The sequence below is a fragment of the Numenius arquata genome, chromosome 1 (assembly GCF_964106895.1).
Source record: "Numenius arquata chromosome 1, bNumArq3.hap1.1, whole genome shotgun sequence".
Taxonomy (NCBI): Eukaryota; Metazoa; Chordata; class Aves; order Charadriiformes; family Scolopacidae; genus Numenius; species Numenius arquata.
Genome location: NC_133576.1, coordinates 140,361,918 through 140,384,843, shown reverse-complemented (window position 1 = coordinate 140,384,843; position 22,926 = coordinate 140,361,918). Strand labels below are relative to the sequence as shown.

At 49.5% G+C, this 22,926-nt stretch overlaps 1 protein-coding gene across 1 annotated transcript in view; it reads left to right on the top strand.

The window, feature by feature from the left end:
• Positions 1–22,788, top strand: part of RNF169 (ring finger protein 169) — a 33,364-nt gene extending 10,576 nt beyond the window's left edge. The window contains exons 2-6 of the mRNA XM_074155690.1: positions 6,624–6,700; positions 17,574–17,720; positions 19,132–19,244; positions 20,057–20,156; positions 21,381–22,788. Of these exons, the coding sequence (XP_074011791.1) occupies positions 6,624–6,700; positions 17,574–17,720; positions 19,132–19,244; positions 20,057–20,156; positions 21,381–22,592 (1,649 nt within the window). The 3' untranslated portion in view covers positions 22,593–22,788. The remainder of the gene's footprint in view (positions 1–6,623; positions 6,701–17,573; positions 17,721–19,131; positions 19,245–20,056; positions 20,157–21,380) is intronic.
• The last annotated feature ends 138 nt before the right edge of the window (positions 22,789–22,926 follow it).

Here is a 22,926-nt window from a genome sequence, read left to right as displayed (position 1 = left end):
ACCAGCCTTCTAAAGCCACCTCGTATGTCTCTGCCTCTCGAGTCCCCAGGCAGCTTCTGCATCTTCCGTCTTCTTTATTCAAAGCCTCTTCCTGGGTGTTGCTACCAGCAGGGTCACATCTTTTGGATTTAAACCCAATATGGGTCGAATGACTCCCATCTTCTCTGAGAATGGCTCTCAGCACACCATGCAGGGCCATCAACCAGCTCTTGGGCACATCCCTGGAGAAGTCTTTCCATTTACAGTCTATTGTATCACAGAATCACAGGATGGTGGGGGTTGGAAGGGACCTCTGGAGATCCAGCTAGTCCAACCCCCTGACAGAGCAGGGTCACCCAGAGCAGGTTGCACAGGAACGTGTCCAGGTGGGGTTTGAATGTCTCCAGAGAAGGAGACTCCCCCACCTCTCTGGGCAGCCTCTTCCAGGGCTCTGCCACCCTCACAGGAAAGAAGTTCCTCCTCATGTTTAGGTGGAACTTCTTATGTTCAAGTTTGTGCCCATTTCCTCTTGTCCTGTCACTGGGCACCACTGGAAAAAGACTGGCCCCATCCTCCTGACACCCACCCTTTAAGTATTTGTAGGCATTGATCAGATCCCCCCTCAGTCTTCTCTTCTCCAGACTAAACAGACCCAAGTCCCTCAGCCTTTCCTCGTAAGGGAGATGCTCCAGGCCCCTCATCATCTTTGTGGTCCTCTGCTGTCCCCTCTCCAGCAGTTCCCTGTCCTTCTTGAACTGGGGAGCCCAGAACTGGTCCCAGTGCTCCAGCTGTGGCCTCCCCAGGGCAGAGCAGAGGGGGAGGATGACCTCCCTCCACCTGCTGGCCACACTCTTCCTGATGCCCCCCAGGATGCCATTGGCCTTCTTGGCCACAAGGGCACATTGCTGGCTCATGGTCATCCTGTTGTCCACCAGGACTCCCAGGTCTTTCTCCTCAGAGCTGCTCTCCAGCAGGTCACTCCCAACCTGTCCTGGTGCAGGGGGTTATTTCTCCCCAGGTGTAGCACCCTACACTTGCCTTTGTTGAAGTTCATCAGGTTCTTCTCTGCCCAGCTCTCCAGCCTGTCCAGGTCTCGCTGGATGGCAGCACAGCCCTCCATTGTGTCAACGACCCCTCCCAGTTCTGTATCATCCGCAAACGTGCCGAGGGTACAGTCCATCCCCTCATCCAGGTCATTGATGAATATATTGAAGAGGACTTGACCCAGTACTGACCTCTGGGGGACTACCTCCAACTAGATTCTGTTCCCCTAATAACAACCCTCTGAGCTCTGTCCTTCAGCCAGTTTTCAATCCACCTCACTGTCCATTCTTCTAATCCACACTTCCTAAGCTTACCTCTGAGGACGCTGTGGGAGATGGTGTCAAAAGCCTTGCTGAAAATATATATATATATATATATATATAAAATAGGCCATTGGCATATCTTCATGTAATTTAGCTAAAATCCTTTTAAAAGAACTAGAGAAATTACTCTTGTTGGAAAACTGCATCCAAACCTCTCCGAAGTCAGAAAACTTCTTGTGTTTTGGAAAAATTAAGATTTCATCTCTATCTGCGAGTACAAACACTAACTGCTGGAAGTTAAAAGATTTAAAAAAAAAAAAAAAAAAAAAAAAGTGAAAACCTCAAGGTTTTGATTATTCCTGCCAGGAATAAAGGGAAGCTACGAAGTCTGCTGCGAGTTTCCATGGAAGCTGGGGGCGACGGGGGATTCGCTGCCGCGGGTGGCAGAGCTTGGACTTGTCGGATGGCATCGGTTTGGCAAAACCCGGGAGCCTCCGAACGGGGAACCGAAGGGTTTCTGAATCGAGTTCAACTTATTAGTTTTATTCAACCCGTGTTGCTGAATTCACCAGATGGATGTTTCTGAATCTTTTGCCAGCAAATATGAAATCCGCTGGTCGGGAGCGGGGATGAAGGGTGGCGGTGTGTAATGCACGCTTGTGAGCTAACGTGGGAAGGATGGAGTCATTCAAGGGGGGATGGAGGCTGCAAATCAAGTGCCTCTTATAAAGAAAAAACAGCGTTAAATAATTAGAAAATCTTTTGTCCTCTCAAATAGTGCAGAAATCAATTGGGGTTTTTTTCTCCAAGATTGAGCACAATAGGATGAAACTCTTGTCTGCCAGCGTAAAAGAGCAGGATGCTGGCTTTGTTCCTGCCACTGCTAGGAAGGAGCATCCCAGTGCCAGCCTTCCCCACGGCTCTTCAGAGTCAGCTCCGCTCAGAAGCCGTATCTGGTGACCCACGGCTCGCTGGAGAGGAAGAGCAAGCAGGAGCTTTGCAAGTTAAAGCACAAGAAGGACATGGACCTGTTGGAGCGGGGCCAGAGGAGGCCACGGAGATGCTGGGAGGGCTGGAGCCCCTCTGCTGGGAGGACAGGCTGAGAGAGTTGGGGGGGTTCAGCCTGGAGAAGAGAAGGCTCCGGGGAGACCTTGGAGCCCCTTCCAGTCCCTCAAGGGGGGGGCTCGAGCAAAGCTGGGGAGGGACTCTTGATGAGGGAGGGGAGCCATAGGAGGAGGGGGAAGGGTTTGACACTGAAAGAGGGGAGATGGAGATGAGATGTGGGGAAGAAGTTCTTTGCTGTGAGGGTGGTGAGAGCCTGGCCCAGGTTGCCCAGAGAAGCTGTGGCTGCCCCATCCCTGGAGGGGTTCAAGGCCAGGCTGGAGGGGGCTTGGAGCAACCTGGTCTGGTGGGAGGTGTCCCTGGATGGAACTGGATGGTCTTTAAGGTCCCTTCCAACCCAAACCATTCTGTGATCCTGTGTGCATACATTTCTGTTTTCACCTCTTCTACACAGAGTCAGAAATTTGGGGTCTCTGTCTTTTGACCCATCTATAAAATGTACAAGTTGTTGCATAAAGATATTGTACGTAAAATTGCCTCCACCTGATGTCAGACCATGAGCTAAAATGGCCCAACTTTATAGATAAATGTTTTTTTGTTATTTAAAATCCCTCCTGGCTTGCTGAACCCACGTAAGCAAGGAAACAGTTGATGTGGCCTGTCTTTCACTGAATTTCACTGAATTTTTAGAGTTGGAAGGGACCATAGAGATCATCTAGTCCAACTCCCCTGCCGAAGCAGGATTGCCCAGAGCATGTCAGAGCATGTTACTCAGGACTGCATCCAGGCGGGTCTTGAAAATCTCCAAAGAAGGGGACTCCACAACCTCCCTGGGCAGCCTGTTCCAGGGCGCTGTCACCTTCACTGTGAGGTTTCTTCTCATATTTGAGTGGAACCTCCTATGTTCCAGCTTGTGCCCGTTGCCCCTCGTCCTCTCACTGGCAACCACTGAAAAGAGTCTGGCTCCCTCCTCCTTCAACCCACCCTTCAGATACTTCTAAGCATTGATGAGGTCTCCCCTCAGCCTTCTCTTCTCCAGACTAAAGAGTCCCAGCTCTCTCAGCCTTTCTTCATAAGGGAGATGCTCCAATCCCTTAATCATCTTTGTTGCCCTTCGCTGGACTCTTTCCAGTAGTTCCCTATCCCTCTTGAATTGGGGAGCCCAGAACTGGACACAGTATTCCAGTTGTGGCCTCACCAGTGCAGAGTAGAGGGGGAGAATGACTTCCCTCGACCTACTGGCCACACTCTTCCCTACGCAGCCCAGGATTCCATTGGCCTTCCTGGCCACAAGAGCACACTGCTTGCTCATTGTCATTTTGCTGTCTACCAGGACCCCCAGATCTTTCTCTTCAGAACTTGACTCCAGCAGGTCCACCCCTAACCTGTATTGGTGCCTGACATTCTTCTTCCCAGGGTGCAGGACCCTACGCTTTTCCCTGTTGAACCTCATGAGGTTCTTCCTTGCCCAGCTCTCCAGCCTGTCCAGGTCTCTCTGGATGGCAGCACGGCCCTCTGGGGTGTCAGCCACCCCTCCCAGTTTGGTATCATCAGCGAACTTGCTGAGGATACACTCGGTCCCCTCGTCCAGATGGCTGATGAATATGTTGAACAGTACGTCTTTACCGCTGCGTGTTTCCCCCGGGTTACCTCCTACGCTTTTATTACCCTGGAGGGAAAAAAAAATACACCTTTTTTAACTACGAAGATAAGGCCTGAGACAAACCTTAAGCATTCAGAAGTAATTGCAGGGTTGCTGCGGGTGCGTTACGGATCCCTGCTGCTCTCCTCACTGTCTCCGTGGAAGTTGAATTTGATAAAATCCACGAAGAACTGGAACTGCTCAAGGACGCAGTTGGAAAAAAAAAAAAAACCCAAAAAAACAAAAACAAAACACATTTTGAGGAGCTGGTGGGAGGTTTCCAGCGTTGCCGGTTGCAGGAGCAGAAGCGGGAGTGAGGAATCCAGCCTGGCCTCCCCGGCATCGCCACCGCTCCCGATTTTTTATCACACATCTTGGGATATTTTGGAGGTTTTCCTTTAAAAACAAGCCTCGCTCACGCAGGCGTGTGAGTAAGAGGGAAGAGTGGGTATTATACCTAGAATTATGGTCTATGTGCTTGATGGTTGATTACAAGGGATTTCTTTCCCCCCTTTTTAAAGCAAAGATTCAAGAAATACTTTGTCATTTCACAGAATCACAGAATGATACGGGGCTGGAAGGGACCTCTGGAGATCATCCAGTCCAACCCCCTGCCAGAGCAGGTCCACCCAGAGCAGGTTGCGCAGGAACGTGTCCAGGTGGGGTTTGAATGTCTCCAGAGAAGGAGACTCCACCACCTCTCTGGGCAGCCTCTTCCAGGGCTCTGCCACCCGCACAGGAAAGAAGTTCCTCCCCATGTTGAGGTGGAACTTATGTTCAATTTGTGCCCATTTCCTCTTGTCCTGTCCCTGGGCACCACTGAGAAAAGCCTGGCCCCATCCTCCTGACACCCACCCTTTAAGTATTTATAGGTGTTGATCAGATCCCCCCTCAGTCTTCTCTTCTCCAGACTAAGAAGCCCCAAGTCCCTCAGCCTTTCCTCATAAGAGAGATGCTCCAGGCCCCTCATCATCTTTGTAGCCCTCTGCTGTACCCTCTCCAGCAGTTCCCTGTCCTTCTTGAACTGGGGAGCCCAGAACTGGACCCAGTGCTCCAGCTGTGGCCTCCCCAGGGCAGAGCAGAGGGGGAGGATGACCTCCCTCCACCTGCTGGCCACACTCTTCCTGATGCCCCCCAGGATGCCATTGGCCTTCTTGGCCACAAGGGCACATTGCTGGCTCATGGGCATCCTGTTGTCCACCAGGACTCCCAGGTCTTTCTCCTCAGAGCTGCTCTCCAGCAGGTCACCCCCAACCTGTATTTGTTCAGCTCTGGTGTTGGCAGCGTTCCCTCTGGAGCTCCTCGAGTAGGAAGCTCTGAGTTTGCATCACGCTCACCGGTGAGTGAAGCTGTGGCTCTTTCCTCTGAGAACTTTAAAAGCAAACTGCTGGAACGCAGGACAGGTGAAAATGGGATTTAATCTCTCTTTAAAGTCAGGTTTCGGCACCAGGGCTGTGACCTGTCCCCAGGGAGGAGGCAGACGTGGCCGGGAAGCCGAGGATGCCCGCTGGGTGTTTGATTTATTTACCCCATCGTGAACCTTTCGGTTTTGGCCCAGTGTGTTTGAGCAATAAAAACCCTTCCTAAATAAAACCTGTGGTGGAGCTGCCGGTTTATATCCCTTAATTTTAGCGAGCTGGGAAAAGGAAATACCACCAGTATCTCCTCCTTGCTCGTAGCCATTTCATCCTGAGCGTAGCACGTCGGGATGATGAGCTCTTCTGCACCCTCCCCGGAGCGGGGGTGTTATTCAGGGGTTGTTGTTTTATTCCGGTTGTTCAGGGGGCGTCGTTTTAGTCCTGTTGTTCCCTTTTCCAGCCGAGCTCCTCTGACTGTACCACAATTTGCGCTGCACGGAAGCGGGAAGGAAGCTTTGAGGCCATCCTAACGAAGGGAATCATTTGGGGAGTTAACTCCGTGTTTGGGGAGGTTAAATTAGAACCCCGTGCCAATACGCTTTTGGGTTCTGAATTCCCGAGGGGGAAGGGAGGAAGCGGGAGCAGGACGGGCAATTCCTGCCGGACGGAGCAGCCCACCTGGCTTGGAAATACCCATTACAAGCGGAGTCAAAGCTGTGCTTGCTCCAGACTGGTGGGACGGCGCTGCAAACGGGTGAAGGGGAATGAAAACACCGTTTCTAGAGAAAATGGAGAGTGTTCTGGATGTTCGTTTAAATGGCAGAAGGACACGGGTGTGAACTGGGGGTGCTGCTGCTGCTCAGCCGGTGTTTCGTGGGTGTCCGGCCAGAGGAGACGTTTAAATCCTGGTTTTATTTCTAGTACTGAAATTCCCTGTGACATCTCGGGGCTGTTACTTAACCTCCGTGTTTACATCCTCCTCGGATTCCCCCGATTGCTTAAACTGCTTGTCGGGAACCCTTGAGAGTCTTAAAAAGAAAAGCAAAACGCTATTACTTGGCCATCCTCCTCCAAACGTTTCCGTACCTTAAACAGAGCTTTAATAGCAATATAGTCGGAATATAAACATACGCGCTTAAAAAAACGCTTCCGACCCTCTTGTGCAGTCCCTGGAGAGCTTACCCTTTTTGGGGAAATAATGGACAACCCCAGGCATCGTAGACTAAAAAACGTTTCCTCTTTTTTTTTTTTTTTTTTTTCTCCTTCTCTTTCCAGACTTTATATTCAGAGCACCCATTAAATTAAGCAAACCAGGGGAACTCCGAGAAGAATACGAAAACCAGCTAAGGAAGGTACGGTATTCCGTGTTAATTGCGGTTTTTCTTCCAGAATAACTTGGATTTCCTGCAGGAATGCCATCCTACCTATAAGGAAACTCGAAGGGCTTTTTTATTCCTGCTCTGTAACAAAGGTGATTTATTCCCTTTATGCCCTTCAGCCAGTTCAGGGAAACGTTGGCAGGAATGGAGAGCGTAGAAGCCAGATTTTGCTGTTTTAGGCTGCCTTCCAGAACGTGGAAATGGACCTTCCTTGGTGAACCTGGAGCGAGCGTCGGGTTTGTTAGAGCATCGGTATTTGTGGATGCGATTCCATAAAGGCTTTTGCAGCATAAAGCGTCCTCCTGCAGTAACGTCCTTCTCACAAACAACCTATTCCAAACTCGAGCTTTCTGGCTATTTTTAGCAAGGCCAAAAAAAAAAAAAAAAAAGTCCTTTAAAGACAAAAACCAAAACATATGAAGAAAGATATTTTGGAAAACAAATCCTATGAAGAGCGGTTGAAGGAGCTGGGACTGTTTAGTTTGAGGAAGAGGAGGCTGAGGGGAGACCTCGTCACTCTCTACAACTACTCGAAAGGACACTGTAGAGAGGTTGGTGCCGGTCTCTTCTCACAGGTAATTAATGACAGAACGAGAGGGAACGGCTTCAAGCTCCAGCAGGGTAGGTTTAGACTGAACATTAGGAAAGAATTCTTCACAGGAAGAGTGGTCGGGCATTGGAACAGGCTGCCCAGGGAGGGGGTTGAGTCACCATCCCTGGATGTGTTTAAGAGCCGTTTAGATGTGGTGTTGGGGGATATGGTGTAGGGGAGAACTGGAGAGCTGGGCAAGGAAGATCCTCATGAGGTTCAACAGGGAAAAGTGTAAGGTGCTACACCTGGGCAAGAAGAATGTCAGGCACCAATACAGGTTAGGCGTGGACCTGCTGGAGCCAAGCTCCGAAGAGAAAGATCTGGGAGTCCTGGTAGACAGCAAAATGACAATGAGCAAGCAGTGTGCTCTTGTGGCCAGGAAGGCCAATGGAATCCTGGGCTGCATAGGGAAGAGTGTGGCCAGTAGGTCGAGGGAAGTCATTCTCCCCCTCTACTCTGCACTGGTGAGGCCACAACTGGAATACTGCATCCAGTTCTGGGCTCCCCAATTCAAGAGGGATAGGGAACTACTGGAAAGAGTCCAGCGAAGGGCAACGAGGATGATTCAAGGATTGGAGCATCTCCCTTATGAAGAAAGGCTGAGAGAGCTGGGACTCTTTAGCCTGGAGAAGAGAAGGCTGAGGGGAGACCTCATCAATGCTTAGAAGTATCTGAAGGGTGGGTTGAAGGAGGAGGGAGCCAGACTCTTTTCAGTGGTTGCCAGTGAGAGGACGAGGGGCAACGGGCACAAGCTGGAACACAGGAGGTTCCACTCAAATACGAGAAGAAACTTCTTCACGGTGAGGGTGCCAGAGCCCTGGAACAGGCTGCCCAGGGAGGGTGTGGAGTCCCCTTCTTTGGAGATTTTCAAGACCCGCCTGGATGCAGTCCTGAGTAACATGCTCTGACATGCTCTGGGCAACCCTGCTTCGGCAGGGGAGTTGGACTAGATGATCTCTATGGTCCCTTCCAACTCTAAAAAAAAAATCAGTGAAATTCAGTAGAGTAGGGTAGATGGTTGGACTCGATGATCCCAAGGGTCTCTTCCAACCTGGATGATTCTATGAAAAAAAACGAGAAGGGAAGAAAAGCTTTCCAGTTGATTTGGGGGTTAAAATCTGGGAAAATATTTTCTATATTTAAAAAGGGATTTTTTTTTTTTTTTTTTTTTCTTAATCTAAGATAAAATGTCCTCGCTGCCGCTCGTAGCTCCTGCCTCTGCCGTCCCTTCTTCTGCCGAAATGAGGTGGACTCTGCCCCGTTGCCGGTGTTTCTGTCAATAGATTTAATCGCCGTCCCGGGGGCTTTGATCTCTGCGCTGGCGTTACGGCTTTGAGACGGGTCCAACCTCTCGCGGCTTAATTTACCTGCTGGGGAAAAGGAAAAAAGGATTTCTTCACCCTTGAATTTTGTTTGGGTTTTCCCTTGAAGATCTCAAAAACCGGGAAGCTGATGTTTGGTTAGGAAAAATAGCTTTGTCCGCCGAGCGATGCTAAGTGGGGAAACGCTCCTTAGATGACGTTTAAGGTAAATAATTCATCTGGGAAACGCGGAGGAGACAATTAAAAACGTGGAAGGGTCTTCTCTGTGCGTGGAATCAGCTGCCAGACTCGGGGCATTTTTAGCAAAGCGTCAACAAGACGCTTTGTTGAGAAGCAGTTGGTTCAGGCAGCAGCGTAAGGCTTCAGCGCACAGCAATCTTACTCATATAAAATCTACTTTATTAATTAACTTAAATGTGAAGCACTGTATTTGGTAATTTCTTTCTTTTTTCACTACAGCCTTCGGGATGAGTATACTCGGGGTATCTTTGGCTTAAAGAAGAAATAAAGCTTTTTATATAGGTGTTAACTGTAAACCTTGCCCAGGGTTTTATCAAACTCTCCGTAATAATGAGTGGGAGATTTTCCATGATGTTATTGGAGCCAACTGCTCATTGATCTGGCCAGACTTGTCTTCAGTCCAGCTGCGAGGCCAGAATTTCCTAGAGGAGCAGGAACCGCCTGAGTTCATGGAGATGGGATCTTGGCTCTGCGGTTCTTCCAGGTGCCTCCGGCCTGATGCAGATCTGCATCTTCTGGAAGGATTAAACCATTTTCTCTCCCATAGTCCGTAACGTGAGTCGGCACCATGCGCTGGCAGCCCAGAAAGTCATAGAATCATAGAATCACAGAATGGTTAGAGTTGGAAAGGACCTTAAAGATCATCTAGTTCCAACCCCCCTGCCATGGGCAGGGACACCTCCACTAGACCAGGTTGCTCAAAGCCCCATCCAGCCTGGCCTTAAACACTTCCAGGGATGGGGCAGCCACAGCTTCCCTGGGCAACGTGTTCCAGTGCCTCACCACCCTCACTGTAAAGAATTTCTTCCTTATATCTAATCTAAATCTCTTCTCTTCCAATTTAAAACCATTGCCCCTTGTCCTGTCACCACTGCATCTTGGGGGCATCCCCAGCAGCGTGGCCAGCAGGGCAAGGGGGGGGGATTCTGCCCCTCTGCTCCACTCTGGGGAGACACCCCCCAGTGCTGCCTCCAGCTCTGGGGCCTCAGCACAGGAGAGACATGGACCTGTTGGAGCGGGGCCAGAGGAGGCCACGGAGATGCTGGGAGGGCTGGAGCCCCTCTGCTGGGAGGACAGGCTGAGAGAGTTGGGGGGGTTCAGCCTGGAGAGGAGAAGGCTCCGGGGAGACCTTGGAGCCCCTTCCAGTCCTTCAATGGGCTCCAGGAAAGCTGGGGAGGGACTCTTGATGAGGGAGGGGAGCCATGGGAGGAGGGGGAAGGGTTTGACACTGAAAGAGGGGAGATGGAGATGAGATGTGGGGAAGAAGTTCTTTGCTGTGAGGGTGGTGAGAGCCTGGCCCAGGTTGCCCCGAGAAGCTGTGGCTGCCCCATCCCTGGAGGGGTTCAAGGCCAGGTTGGAGGGGGCTTGGAGCAACCTGCTCTGGTGGGAGGTGTCCCTGCCCAGGGCAGGAGGGTTGGAACTAGGTGGTTTTTAAGGTCCCTTCCAACCCAAACCATCCTATGATTCTATAAAACTTCTATAGGTACTTTGTCACCAGTTTTTAATCCTGATCGCTCCGTTACCATCTTCAAATATTATTTATAAAGTTCCAAGTCAGCACATCTATCTGAAGCATGGTCAGGCTGCTGACCATGGTCAGCAGAGGTTTTTGCACCACCATTTGACTTCAGCAATACGGTACCACGTGCCCACACTTCTCACTTCCCCACCAGTCAAAAGGAAGTTACTTTTAACGTGTTTCTGGCATTTTTGGGCATGTTTTTGTCTCGTTCCTGTTGATCCGGCTGCCTTCCCCTTTTTACTCGCTGGCGGACGGGAGAGAGGTTTCTTTCCCTTCCTGACTTAAACTCCCTTTTTATGAATCTCATCTGAGAGAGCTGGTGTTGGGGGGGAGATTCTCTGAATCATCATCTCTGAGGGAAGGGCGACGTAATTTTGCTGGCAAAACGGCAACTGGTGATGCACTGGCTCTTTTTTCCTCATTCCAGGCAAAATTGTGACTGTACCCACTTAGTGAGAGCTTCTCGGTGTCTCCGAACTTCTGAATTAGGCAGGAGGAGAGAAGAAGTCAGGTTTGGGAATAGAAGCTTGTGGATAACTGGGCTTCCCTCTGCGTCTCGAGGCCAGAGATTTCATCTCGGCTTCCCTGCCCGTGAGACAGGGATACCCCGTGCTGAATTTCCTCCTCAGGAAAGGAGAGGAGCATTCTAAAGCTTTTACCTCTCCCAGATGCGAGTTGTTTTAAAAATCTTACCTCTTGACCTCCTTCCCAACCAAGTAGTTGCCATAATTACGTGCTGAAGAATTTTGATTTGAAGTGGATAACCCCCGTAGCGTAATTTTTCCCTACCGTTTTTCGGAACGAGACTAAATGTTTGCTGTCGGTGGAGGAGAGCGAGATTTTTTTTTTTTTGCCTTACACAGAGAGCGCGCTCGGTGCTTTTGTATTTTCTATTTTTCCAAAGTGTGTGTGGGGGGGGGGGATATCGTTTCTGCCTGCTAAAAAAGCCTAAGTCGTCCCGGTAAAGTCGCCTTTGTGTCTCCAGCGGTTTAAGCGCTTGTAATCGCATGCCGTCGGGAGGGAAACTCCTACCTGAGGCATGTGCTGACACGCAGCTTTCCAGCCCCACGGGGCAGACGGAGCAGGCTCGGGAGAGAGCGAGCGAGCGAACCCCGGAGAGTTTATGGAGCGAAGGGAAGATGCCAAACGTGAGTTTACCCAACTTTAGGAAATAAATGTTAGTATCAAGAACGAGCTTCCTGAAATTCTCGCTTCTTGAGCAAAAAATTAGTGATTCCTTCTATGGCTTTTTTTTTTTTTTCCTTTGCAGTTCCAGTATCCGAAAGGACTACACAGACAGGTTAAAATGAAGGGTTTTTTTCTGATAAATGTGGTGCTTTTTAGAAGTGGATGCTCTCGCATCCGGTATTTGAAAGATGCTACTCCGGTAACGTAAGGTAATTCTCCCAGGTTAGATGTTACACACCAGCTGGTTTCAGTTTCTAGTCCCAGCACAGCGTTGCCACGTTTGTAAGTAAATTCTCTGGGAGATCATTTACATTGGGCTACTTAAAATTGGGTTGTTTTTTTGGTTTTTTTTTTAATCAGTACAGATTTTATCGTTAAAGTTTGCTTTTGCAATCTGAATTCTGGACCTAAATTCCTTTTTGTATCCTTTTCATTAGGATTAGGATCCTGTTGTTGCTTTTTTCACTGTCGGCAGAGCTTGTGCTTTTAACTGTCCCATGGGTTTGCCCAAAATCCTTAAATATTCCTGTATGTTTTTACATCTGTTTACGGCTCTAGATTTGGGAATGGAGTATAATTTTTTTCTAAGTTAGACAAAAATTGAAGATTTCCATATAGCTTTCTTCTGTGTGAGAACTACGGAAGGGACACAAGCGTTGGGTAGTATTTCAGCTGGCCAAAAAAAAGTCATAATATTTATTATATTTGTTATAAATGTTGATGTGAATTTGTTTTTCAGATATTTAAAAGAAGTCTCCTTAAAGCGCAGAAATATTGTTCGTGAAATGTACAGCAGACAATTCATCACGTCTGCGTCATGTGGCCATAATCTGTATTAGTCAGAGACTGCGTTGTAGTTATTGCTCGAAAATATAAATAGATCAGGAATTTAAAGACACATCTTAAAACAACTGTAAAGGAGAAGTCAGACCAGTCTTTGAAAACATGTGCTGAACGCCCACAATCAGCCAAAGAGTGGGGTTTTTTTTCCTGCTTTCTACCTTCTCTCCTCCTGCTTCCCTCTCCCTCATCTCTGGGGGGTTCGGATTCAGGAGGATTCGGGTCCTTCCCAGTCTGAAAAATCATGATGTGCTTTTCGGATAATGTATCATGAACTCTTGTTTTCTTTATCTCTTCACCTTTTAGGGCAGGTTCACCCACATGTCCGTGCTTCCCTCCCACCCCCTTTCAGCAGGGAAGAAAAATAGTAAATATTTTTGGAAGAATCAGGAGTTGTTGCAATGTCACCCACTGCCTTTGTGTGCAGCGCCGTAGGATCAGTGCTCGAGCTGCCTTGAGCTTTCATCAAATCACAAAATCACAGAATGGTTTGGGTTGGAAGGGACCTTAAAGATCATCCAGTGCCACCCCCTGCCATGGGCAGGGACACCTCCCACCAGACCAGGTTGCTCCAAGCCCCCTCCAACCTGGCCTTGAACCCCTCCAGGGATGGGGCAGCCACAGCTTCTCTGGGCAACCTGGGCCAGGCTCTCACCACCCTCACAGCAAAGAAGTTCTTCCCCACATCTCATCTCCATCTCCCCTCTTTCAGTGTCAAACCCTTCCGCCTCCTCCTATGGCTCCCCTCCCTCATCAAGAGTCCCTCCCCAGCTTTCCTGGAGCCCCTTGAGGGACTGGAAGGGGCTCCATGGTCTCCCTGGAGCCTTCTCTTCTCCAGGCTGAACCTCCCCAACTCTCTCAGCCTGTCCTCACAGCAGAGGGGCTCCAGCCCTCCCAGCATCTCCGTGGCCTCCTCTGGCCCTGCTCCAACAGCTCCATGTCCTTCTGATGTTGGTGGCCCCAGAGCTGGAGGCAGCACTGGGGGGAGGGTCTCCCCAGAGGGGCAGAGGACACTCGGAGGGCACCAGGTCCCACAGCTCTGCTCTCCCAGGAGGCGAGGGGAAAATTGTGGCCGTGTAAGAAGATGGGAGGGAACGTATCAGGGTGACATAGAATCATAGAATCACAGAATGGTTAGAGTTGGAAGGGACCTTAAAGATCATCGAGTTCCAACCCCCCTGCCATGCGCAGGGACACCTCCACTAGAGCAGGTTGCTCAAAGCCCCATCCAGCCTGGCCTTAAACACTTCCAGGGATGGGGCAGCCACAACTTCCCTGGGCAATCTGTTCCAGTGCTTCACCACCCTCACAGGAAAGAATTTCCTCCTAATATCTCATCTAAATCTCCCCTCTTCCAATTTAAAACCATTACCCCTTGTCCTGTCACTACAGCTCCTGACAAAGAGTCCCTCTCCGGCTCTCCTGGAGGCTCCCTTCAGATATTGGAAGGCTGCTATGAGGTGTCCCCGGAGCCTTCTCTTCTCCAGGCTGAACAACCCCAGCTCTCTCAGCCTGTCTTCATAGGGGAGGTGCTCCTGCCCTCTGATGATCAAATCTCAAGCATCTGAGATTCCTGCACTCAAATGTGAGCAATAAACAGAAGTGTTTGAGTTCCTGGTGCTCAGCCAGAGCTGTGATTCATCAGCGTGATAGAGATCTGTCAATCCAAGGGCAGGCTTGTTGTCCCAGCCGAGGATAACTTACGCACAGAGGGTGGGTGGAGGAAGAAGGAAGAACCTGGTAGATATATACATATATACGTAGACTATTCATGGCCTTTGTCTAAGCCTGAGGTTGAGGGAGAGGTGAGAGACGAGCTGGGTGAATGGTTGGGTGATGAGTAGGACGAGCTGGGTGACCTTATCGTGGGCAGGGACGATGGGATGGCGTTATCTGAAGCGTGCGCTGCAGAAAAAGGTGGTGGAAAGGAGGAGAAAAGAAAGTTTGTTGGGTTTGAGTAGCAAACCTGCAGAAAAGAGGTCCTGGCAGAAATGGGGAGTTTGATTTCTTAGATGAGGGGGAGTAACATCATGCAGCAGGACAGGGAGCCCATCGGAGTCATGGATCATGCTGGGAATGATCCTTTGTTCACGAAGAAAGAAATCTCTGCAGGGAGAGCCTGGCCAGGAAGAGCTTGTGGATGCTAAAGATTGACCGGGATTGGTTAAAAGGGATCACTAAGCGATGGATTGTGCTTTTCGGAAAGAGGGAAGGAAGGAAACTGCCCTCCTCTAAAATCCACTTTCCTTATTACCCACTTTCCTTGGACTTCCACAAGCTGAAGAATGGGCAGGGGATCTTCTGGGAAGGTAACGGAGTATGTGGCGACTGGCAGCTAATGGAAGAGGCACGTTTTGGAAGGCAGAGCAAAAAAAAAGTGCAGAAAAAGGCTGGAAAGTGCAGCAGGACACGGCTTGGGGCCACCCTGGCACTTGGGTGGGCTTTCTTATAGGACCTTCAGGTCTGTGAAACGCAGGAGCACAGCACAGGGGGATAAAAGAATGTCACATCGTCACCTTTTCGGATTGACAGGGTGGTAAAAAGCAGCAAGAAAACTGTCCTGGTTTGAGCGATTAATTACTCTTTCAGTGATTTTACTTTTCAGTAAGGTCTCTTCTAATGCTTGGGAAAACTGCATTTTTAGAAACTCCAGTGTCTGAAATTTGTGAAAATATTTACTTTACAGCCAGGTCTGGGATGCGGGTTTCAAGGTCTCCGTGTTTTCGAGCTCCCCAGGTGCAGGGATGAGGAGGAGCGAGACCCGGGCACTTGCCCCAAGCTGCCGACAGGATTATTTCATGCCATAGAAATGAAAAAGTTTGCTGAGGAATTCTCACTCTCCCTCGATGGCTGCCATCCTGAGAACTCCTTGCCCCGGTGCCGGACCCTGAGCCCTTCCCTTCCTCCCAAAGCTGCAGCGCTCACAGGGTCCCACATTGGACCCGTAGCATCAATGGTAGAATCAAAATCAATGGCATGAGTTTCAACGAGGGCAAGTGCCAGGTTCTGCACTTGGGCCACAACAACCCCGAGCAGCGCTACAGGCTTGGGGAAGTGTGGCTGGAAAGCTGCCTGGAAGAAGGAGACCTGGGGGTTCTAATGGACAAGTGGCTGAAGATGAGCCGGCAGTGTGCCCAGGTGGCCAAGAAAGCCAACGGCATCCTGCAGCGACAGGACGTGGGGCAATGGTTTTAAGCTGGAGAAGGGGAGATTTAGATTGGATATTAGGAAAAAGTTCTTTACCATGAGGGTGGTGGAACACTGGAACAGGTTGCCCAGGGAGGTGGTTGAGGCCCCTTCCCTTGAGATATTCAAGGTGAAGCTCAACGAGGCCCTGGGCAACCTGGTCTAGTTGGGGGTGTCCCTGCTGACTGCGGGAAGGTTGGACTAGATGACCTTTGGAGGTCCCTTCCGGCCTGGACCAATCTATGAATCTATGAATCCTGGCTTGTATTAGAAATAGCGTGACCAGCAGAAGTAGGGAGGTGATTGTCCCCCTGTACTCAGCGCTGGTGAGGCCACACCTGGAGTATTGTGTCCAGTTTTGGGCACCTCAATCCAAGAGAGAGATCGAGGTGCTGGAGCGAGTGCAGAGGAGGGCAACGAAGCTGGTGAAGGGCCTGGAAAACAAATCCTATGAAGAGCGGTTGAAGGAGCTGGGACTGTTTAGTCTGAGGAAGAGGAGGCTGAGGGGAGACCTCATCACTCTCTACAGCTACTCGAAAGGACACTGTAGAGAGGTTGGTGCTGGTCTCTTCGCACAGGTAACTAATGACGGAACGAGAGGGAATGGCTTCAAGCTCCAACAGGGTAGGTTTAGACTGAACATTAGGAAAGAATTTTTCACAGGAAGAGTGGTCGGGCATTGGAACAGGCTGCCCAGGGAGGGGGTTGAGTCACCATCCCTGGATGTGTTTAAGAGCCGTTTAGATGTGGTGTTGGGGGATATGGTGTAGAGGAGAACTTTGTAGAGTAGGGTAGATGGTTGGACTCGATGACCCCAAGGGTCTCTTCCGACCTGGACGATTCTATGATTCTATGAATGGGCTGAGTGTAGTCCTCGGGTATTTTATATCGGTATTGGGATCAATATTGGTTCTTTAGCATCATCAATGTTAATTATTTTGTATTATTCTATCAAATCTATTTATATTTCAACCCTCGGGTTTCCTTGTTTTTTCCCAATTCCCCTTCCCAGGTGGGGAGGGGTCATCGGGCGATAAAAGAATTGTCTAAACAACAAAAAATTTATTGTGGTTTTTTCATAAACCGTAACAAAAACGGTTCCAAGAATGCGTTGGAATTAGGGAAAAACAAAAGGGAAGTTTTCCTCATAGGAGGTGATGCCAAAAAGGCTGGAAGTGCTCAGTGCCGCCTTCGGATCAGACTTATTAAAGTGCAGGAAGGTATTAAAAAAGCATTTTAAAAGGGATTTCAGTAAGAGGTTGACTACACGGGGCGGAGTAGGACACCAAGAGGTAAACGCAAGTTCGATCCCATGGATCCACGTACCTTGTGTCCTAGATCCTGGCGTTCATTTGCGCTTCTCATCCACGTTTCCACCTCAGCAGATAAACCGAAGTCAAGCTTTGGGCCTCCAGTTGGCCATGGGAGGGTTAGGTCTTCTATCTGGGTCTTCTCCATCCCAACGCGTCAATGAAACAGCAGGATTTTGTGTAGCGTCTGGGTTTCAAGACGGGAATTGCTGTATTTAACCAGTTTTCATTTGGGTAATGCTGTCTGTGTGTCTGCCAAACTGTGTGTGCTGTGTTGGAGGCCGTTTGAAGGCTAAAATTGAAATGTCACGGCTTGCAGGAAACTCCCCGTTTCGCACATCTTTATTTGTAGTGTGAGCATCTACAAGTCAAAGCTTTTGTCTCTCTCTTTTCCAGAACGGTGTGGCAGAGAAGTCTCTGTCAACCCCTTTGCTGGTTTACAAAGAAAATATCCACGTATTTGTGTAGAGCGTACGTCAGTGTTGTAGAAACAAACCCATCTTCACGCCATCACTAGCGAGGGATTTGGCGGCTCTAGCCGTTCTAGAGTAGAGAAACGAAGGCACGAAATTAAATCACTTGTTGGCAACCAGGTGTAGGACTTAAGGCGTTTCAAATACGCTGTCTCTTTTGTCGTTGTTTCCAGCTGAGAGAAGAAAAGCTGCAAGAAGAAAAAGCTTCGGAGGATCCGATTCACAAGTTCGTTCTAGATGACGTGGACGTAGGAAAAAGAAAAATGGAAGAGCAGCAGAAAAAAGAGGAATCTTTAGCGTTTAAAGTGAACCAAGAGTGTGTAAGTAAGCGTGGGCTTCTCTTTCCTCTCCACATCATAGACACTGGTGGTGAAATGCTGTCGGGACTCAGTCCTGGAACAAGAACTAGTTTGTTTAAGACTTTGACGAGCTGAGTGTCTCCTGTTCCTGCCCGTTGAAGCTCATCCGTTGACACAGGGAGCTTCCCAGGATTATTGGGTTGACTTTGTTGTAGCCCTTGAAGGCTCTAAGCTAACAGATCATAAAGATCCATAACCCATCTTCTAAGCTTTGTTATGGCTACGGATGTTCTTCTAAAGGTTTCTGTCCCCCCTTTACCCACCCTTCAGTACTCACGACTGAAGCTGCAGCTCTTCCAAACATATCAATTAAACCTGTAGAGGTAACAGCTCTGCTTTGTCTATCACAGAATCGCAGAATATTTTTGGTTGGATGGGACCTTTGAGATCATCGAGTCCAACCAACAAAAAAAAAAAAAAAAACAAAAACCACCAAACAAAAAAAAAACCACACCCAAAAAATCCCAGAACACCAACACCAAACCAAACCAAACGCCCACAACCACACCCCACCCACAAACAGACACAACCCAACAACCTCGGCCACTAGAGCATGCCCTGAAGTGCCACGTCTACACGTTCCTTAAGTACCTCCAGGGATGGCAACTCCACCACCTCCCTGGGCAGGCTGTTCCAGTGCCCGACCACCCTCTCAGTAAAGTAATTCTTCCTCATATCTAATCTAAACCTCCCCTGCCCCAACTTCAGACCATTTCCTCTGGTCCTGTCGTTATTCCCTTGGGAGAAGAGGCCAACGCCCACCTCTCTACACCCTCCTTTCAGGTAGAGGGCAATGAGGTCCCCCCTCAGCCTCCTCTTCTCCAAACTAAACATGCCCAGTTCCCTCAGCCTCTCCTCGTATCCCCGGTCTTCAGGCATATATGAATTTCCATGAGCATTTCTCTATGAATCTTCTACGGTGTAGGTGTAGGAATCTCTAGTCCAACAGATCCCTCGTGCTGAGTGTTGGCTCTCACTTCAGTTGTGAGACTCCACAGGAAATGCTCTTATTTAAAAAGACTGATGGGCTGGTAGGTGGGTACTGAGTAACGTCTCGCAGTACCTTTCTTGTAGGATTTCTCACATTTTCTTGGTCATTAAATTAACTTTCTTCGCTGACTGACAGCTACAGATAGGAGCTGTGTGCTTATTTTTGCATTATTTAGTGAATGATTATTTATCTCCAGTGAAGAGCTGCTCGAGCACAGGATCTGCCGGCAGGTTGCGTTCTTGGGCTGTGCCATCCGGGTGTAATCAGAACGGGGCAGGGGGCGGTTTGGAATCTTTTAATATCTTTGCAAGAACGAGCGTTATTTTCCAAGTGATTCTTTTTGTTGTGCGTGTCAGCTAACTCTTCCTTGATTGACTTCAGTTTCCTGAACGTCTCTCGGATTCAGAGAACGAAGAACCATTCCAGGGCAAGCAAACGCATCGGTCGGCTTTTGTTTCTAAGACCAGTGCCTACTCCTTTGCTTTCCTTTCAGGGTAAGACGCTGAGACTTTATTCGAGCTATTTAATGTCCATAAAAGATGTTCTTTTGACTGTTGTTCTAAACATACCTGAGATGCTTTAAGTTTAATTAAAATGGTTGTTCCAATCCTTGTTCCCTGGAGAGGTTCAAGGCCAGGTTGGATGGGGCTTGGAGCAACCTTGTCTGGTGGGAGGTGTCCCCGCTCATGGCAGGGGGGTTGGAACTGGATGGTCTTTAAGGTCTCTTCCAACCCAAACCATTTGATGATTCTTTAAATCCAAAATAAGTAGTATTTTTTCTGGAATTTTGGAACAGACTAATTGGTAAAATCTAGCATCTGTCTGATTATCTCCTACTTGTTATAAAATCCCAGGGGTTAACAAAGTTAGTGTTCATCCCACGAAGCAGAAAAGTCATTGCCTGTAGATTTAAATGGTCAAAATCATTAAAGTACAAAATTCCGTGTGATGAACTCAGGAGCACAGATGTTAAGAGATAACACCGGCCTCAAACGGCTTATCAGGGAAAAGCTTTTCCGTGATTCAATGGAAGCAGCTGAGTAACTCGGTGTGTTTCCACATGCGAAGCACAGGGGTTTCCATAGCGGCATCGTTAGATCTGCCCTCAATTAATTAATTATCCGTAGGTGGAGGTGTCAGTGTGTTTAGACCAGGGTTTTGCGGCACGTCCAAGATTCCTGGATCCCTTTACCCCAAGGATGTAGGAGGCATCTCTCGCAGCCGGGTGCCGGCGGGGCTGATGCTGTCGGGCCGGTTGTTCCTAAAGTCATCCGCGATCTCCTCTTTTCACCCATCTGCTTTTCAGGAACCTGACGGCCAAGGTGGAAAGGAGCCGGAGCTGCAACGACACCATTCAGGAGAGATCAAAGAGCAGGCAGAGATCAGCCCCGGCCAACAAAACAAAGGTATTTACCGGCTGCCTCTGGAAACGTAAGGTTTCTAGGTGTAAATGTTCTTATCTGAGGTTACGCAGCGCCCGGTTATCTGGAGATATAAAATAATTGTGTTTGCGGCGCTGCCAAGCGCCGTGTTATCGCCATGGGGGCGATGGCTTCCTTGCAGCTCACAATAAAAACCTGCTCGGTTAGAAATGAGGAAGCAGAAAAGCCGACAGCTTACAGAGCTCTTCGGTAGCGTTGGTGGATAATTGGAAGTTGGAAGGGTACTCATCATGCTTTTGTTTTGTAATTAATTTTCTTTTCAAGGCTGAATTCCCAGCTGATTAAAGAAAAATCTTTTAGGTGTTTAGAAAAAATCCTTTCTTCCTCCCCCTTTCTCTCCTGTTCTTTCCAAAGGTGTTTAAACAGAGAAAAACTCTTTGTTTTCCTGATGTTAGGAACTTTCTTTTGCATTTCCAAGCCACGGGAAGACCTGGTCTGCTCTTGCTTCATGTTACCCTGTGGAATAGGCCTGACTTTTCAGTGCATGCAGGGCTTCAAAACGAGCAACGATCATGAAGCACCACTGAAAATCTGAGGCGGAGGGTTTTGGGGCTCTTCCAGCCGTAATCACTGGGTTCCTTCCATGGGTTGGAGATGACCTTTGCAAACAAGATCTCGAGGGATGTGATTCTACCCCTCTGCTCCGCTCTGGTGTGACCCCACCTGGAGAACTGTGTCCAGCTCTGGAGTTCTCAGCACAGGAAAGACATGGACCTGTTGGAGCGGGGCCAGAGGAGGCCACGGAGATGCTGGGAGGGCTGGAGCCCCTCTGCTGGGAGGACAGGCTGAGAGAGTTGGGGGGGTTCAGCCTGGAGAAGAGAAGGCTCCGGGGAGACCTTGGAGCCCCTTCCAGTCTCTCAAGGGGGGGGGCTCCAGGAAAGCTGGGGAGGGACTCTTGATGAGGGAGGGGAGCCATAGGAGGAGGGGGAAGGGTTTGACACTGAAAGAGGGGAGATGGAGATGAGATGTGGGGAAGAAGTTCTTTGCTGTGAGGGTGGTGAGACCCTGGCCCAGGTTGCCCAGAGAAGCTGTGGCTGCCCCATCCCTGGAGGGGTTCAAGGCCAGGTTGGAGGGGGCTTGGAGCAACCTGGTGTGGTGGGAGGTGTCCCTGCCCAGGGCAGGAGGGTGGGACTGGATGATGTTTAAGGTCCCTTCCAACCAGGAACCATTCTATGGTTTGCCTTGCAGGTGCCATCCGTCACCAGCACGTCAACGCCGCTGGTTGGAGTTTTGTCATCCACCCAAAACAACCGCTGCCTCTCGGCCCCAGACCTGACGGCAGAAAAACGCTTGATTCTCAACCCCGTTTCCTCCCTCTCGGCCCTGCACAAGCCCGAGCGATCCATCAGCCCCGAGAGCAACGACAGCATCTCGGAAGAGCTCAACCACTTCAAGCCTATCGTCTGCTCCCCGTGTACTCCTCCAAAGAGGCTTCCTGACGGCAGAGTCCTGAGCCCTCTCATCATCAAATCCACCCCGAGAAACCTCAACCGGAGCCTACAGAAGCCGACCACCTACGAGGCCAGTCCTAGAATCCTGAAAAAATGGGAGCAGATATTTCAGGAGCGCCAGATGAAAAAGACTCTCTCTAAAGCGACCCTTACGTCCTTGGCTTTGGAGCCCGGGGAAGACGTTATCATTCCTGACATCACCAATTCCAGCAGTTGCACTAAAGAGCAGCCGCAAGTGCAGGATGATCATCTTCCACCTGACACGACAGGAGACCCTCGCCCCGAGCTGGATTTCTTTCCTTCCATCAGTGAAACGAAGCCGGCGAGAGGGAGCAAGAAGAGCAGAGATTCACAGGCCTTAACAACAGAGGACAGCGCTGCCGAACCAGATGCCAGATCGAATGTAACCTCCCTAAACACGCGAGTGTCCGAGGTCCCTGACCTGAAAGTGAACACTTTCATGGATAAATCCTGTCTTAGTCTTGGTCCAAAAATGCTGAGCAGAAGACTCATGGGCGTCAGCGCCTCGCTGCCTGACAACAGCACACTGGGAGTCCCCGTCAAGACGTCAGGAAAAAAGCAGCTGAAATACCTAAATAACAGCGAATTAATCAACGTCCAGAACAACACCTGCAATTCCGTTGAGAACATCATCGGAGAACAACCCCCCTCGCTGAGACGGGGCCGGAAAAGACGCTGCAAAACGAAGCACTTGGAGCACAACGGCTCCGTCAAAAGACTGAGGCACGGGGCAGGGGAGGGGGGTTTGGCTCCGGAGGATCGCTTGGTACGGGAGATGGAGCAGAAGCTCCAGCAGGAGGAGGAGGACAGGAGGTTGGCCCTGCATCTGCAGCGCATTTTCGACAGCGAGAATAGGACAGTGGATAGGCGGAAAGTCAGAGTGGATCGGTATCTGCTGCGGTCGAAGAGCACTCTGGGTGCTAAGTAGCACTGGTTGGACGATGTTGCCTTTCTAGAGGACGATGAGGTTTATCAGATTATCTTATAGGAAAACTATTTTTTGTCATACTTCCACCCACGGCGATTGTTTGGGGTTTGTTTTGGTTTTTTTTTTTTTTTCATTTTGGTGGTAAGACATTTGTAGGTCCAGTTCAGAGAGAAGCCAGAGTCCTTTCAGATTAACGAAAGAAAAGAAAAAAAAAAAAAAAAAGAACCAGAGAGAGAGAAAAAAAAATCCTTCTTTCTGGTCCGTTGGTCTGAAAGAAGTGTCCGTCGTCCCCGTGAATACACTGCAACGCCTCCACGTGCAGTGGGTGACATTT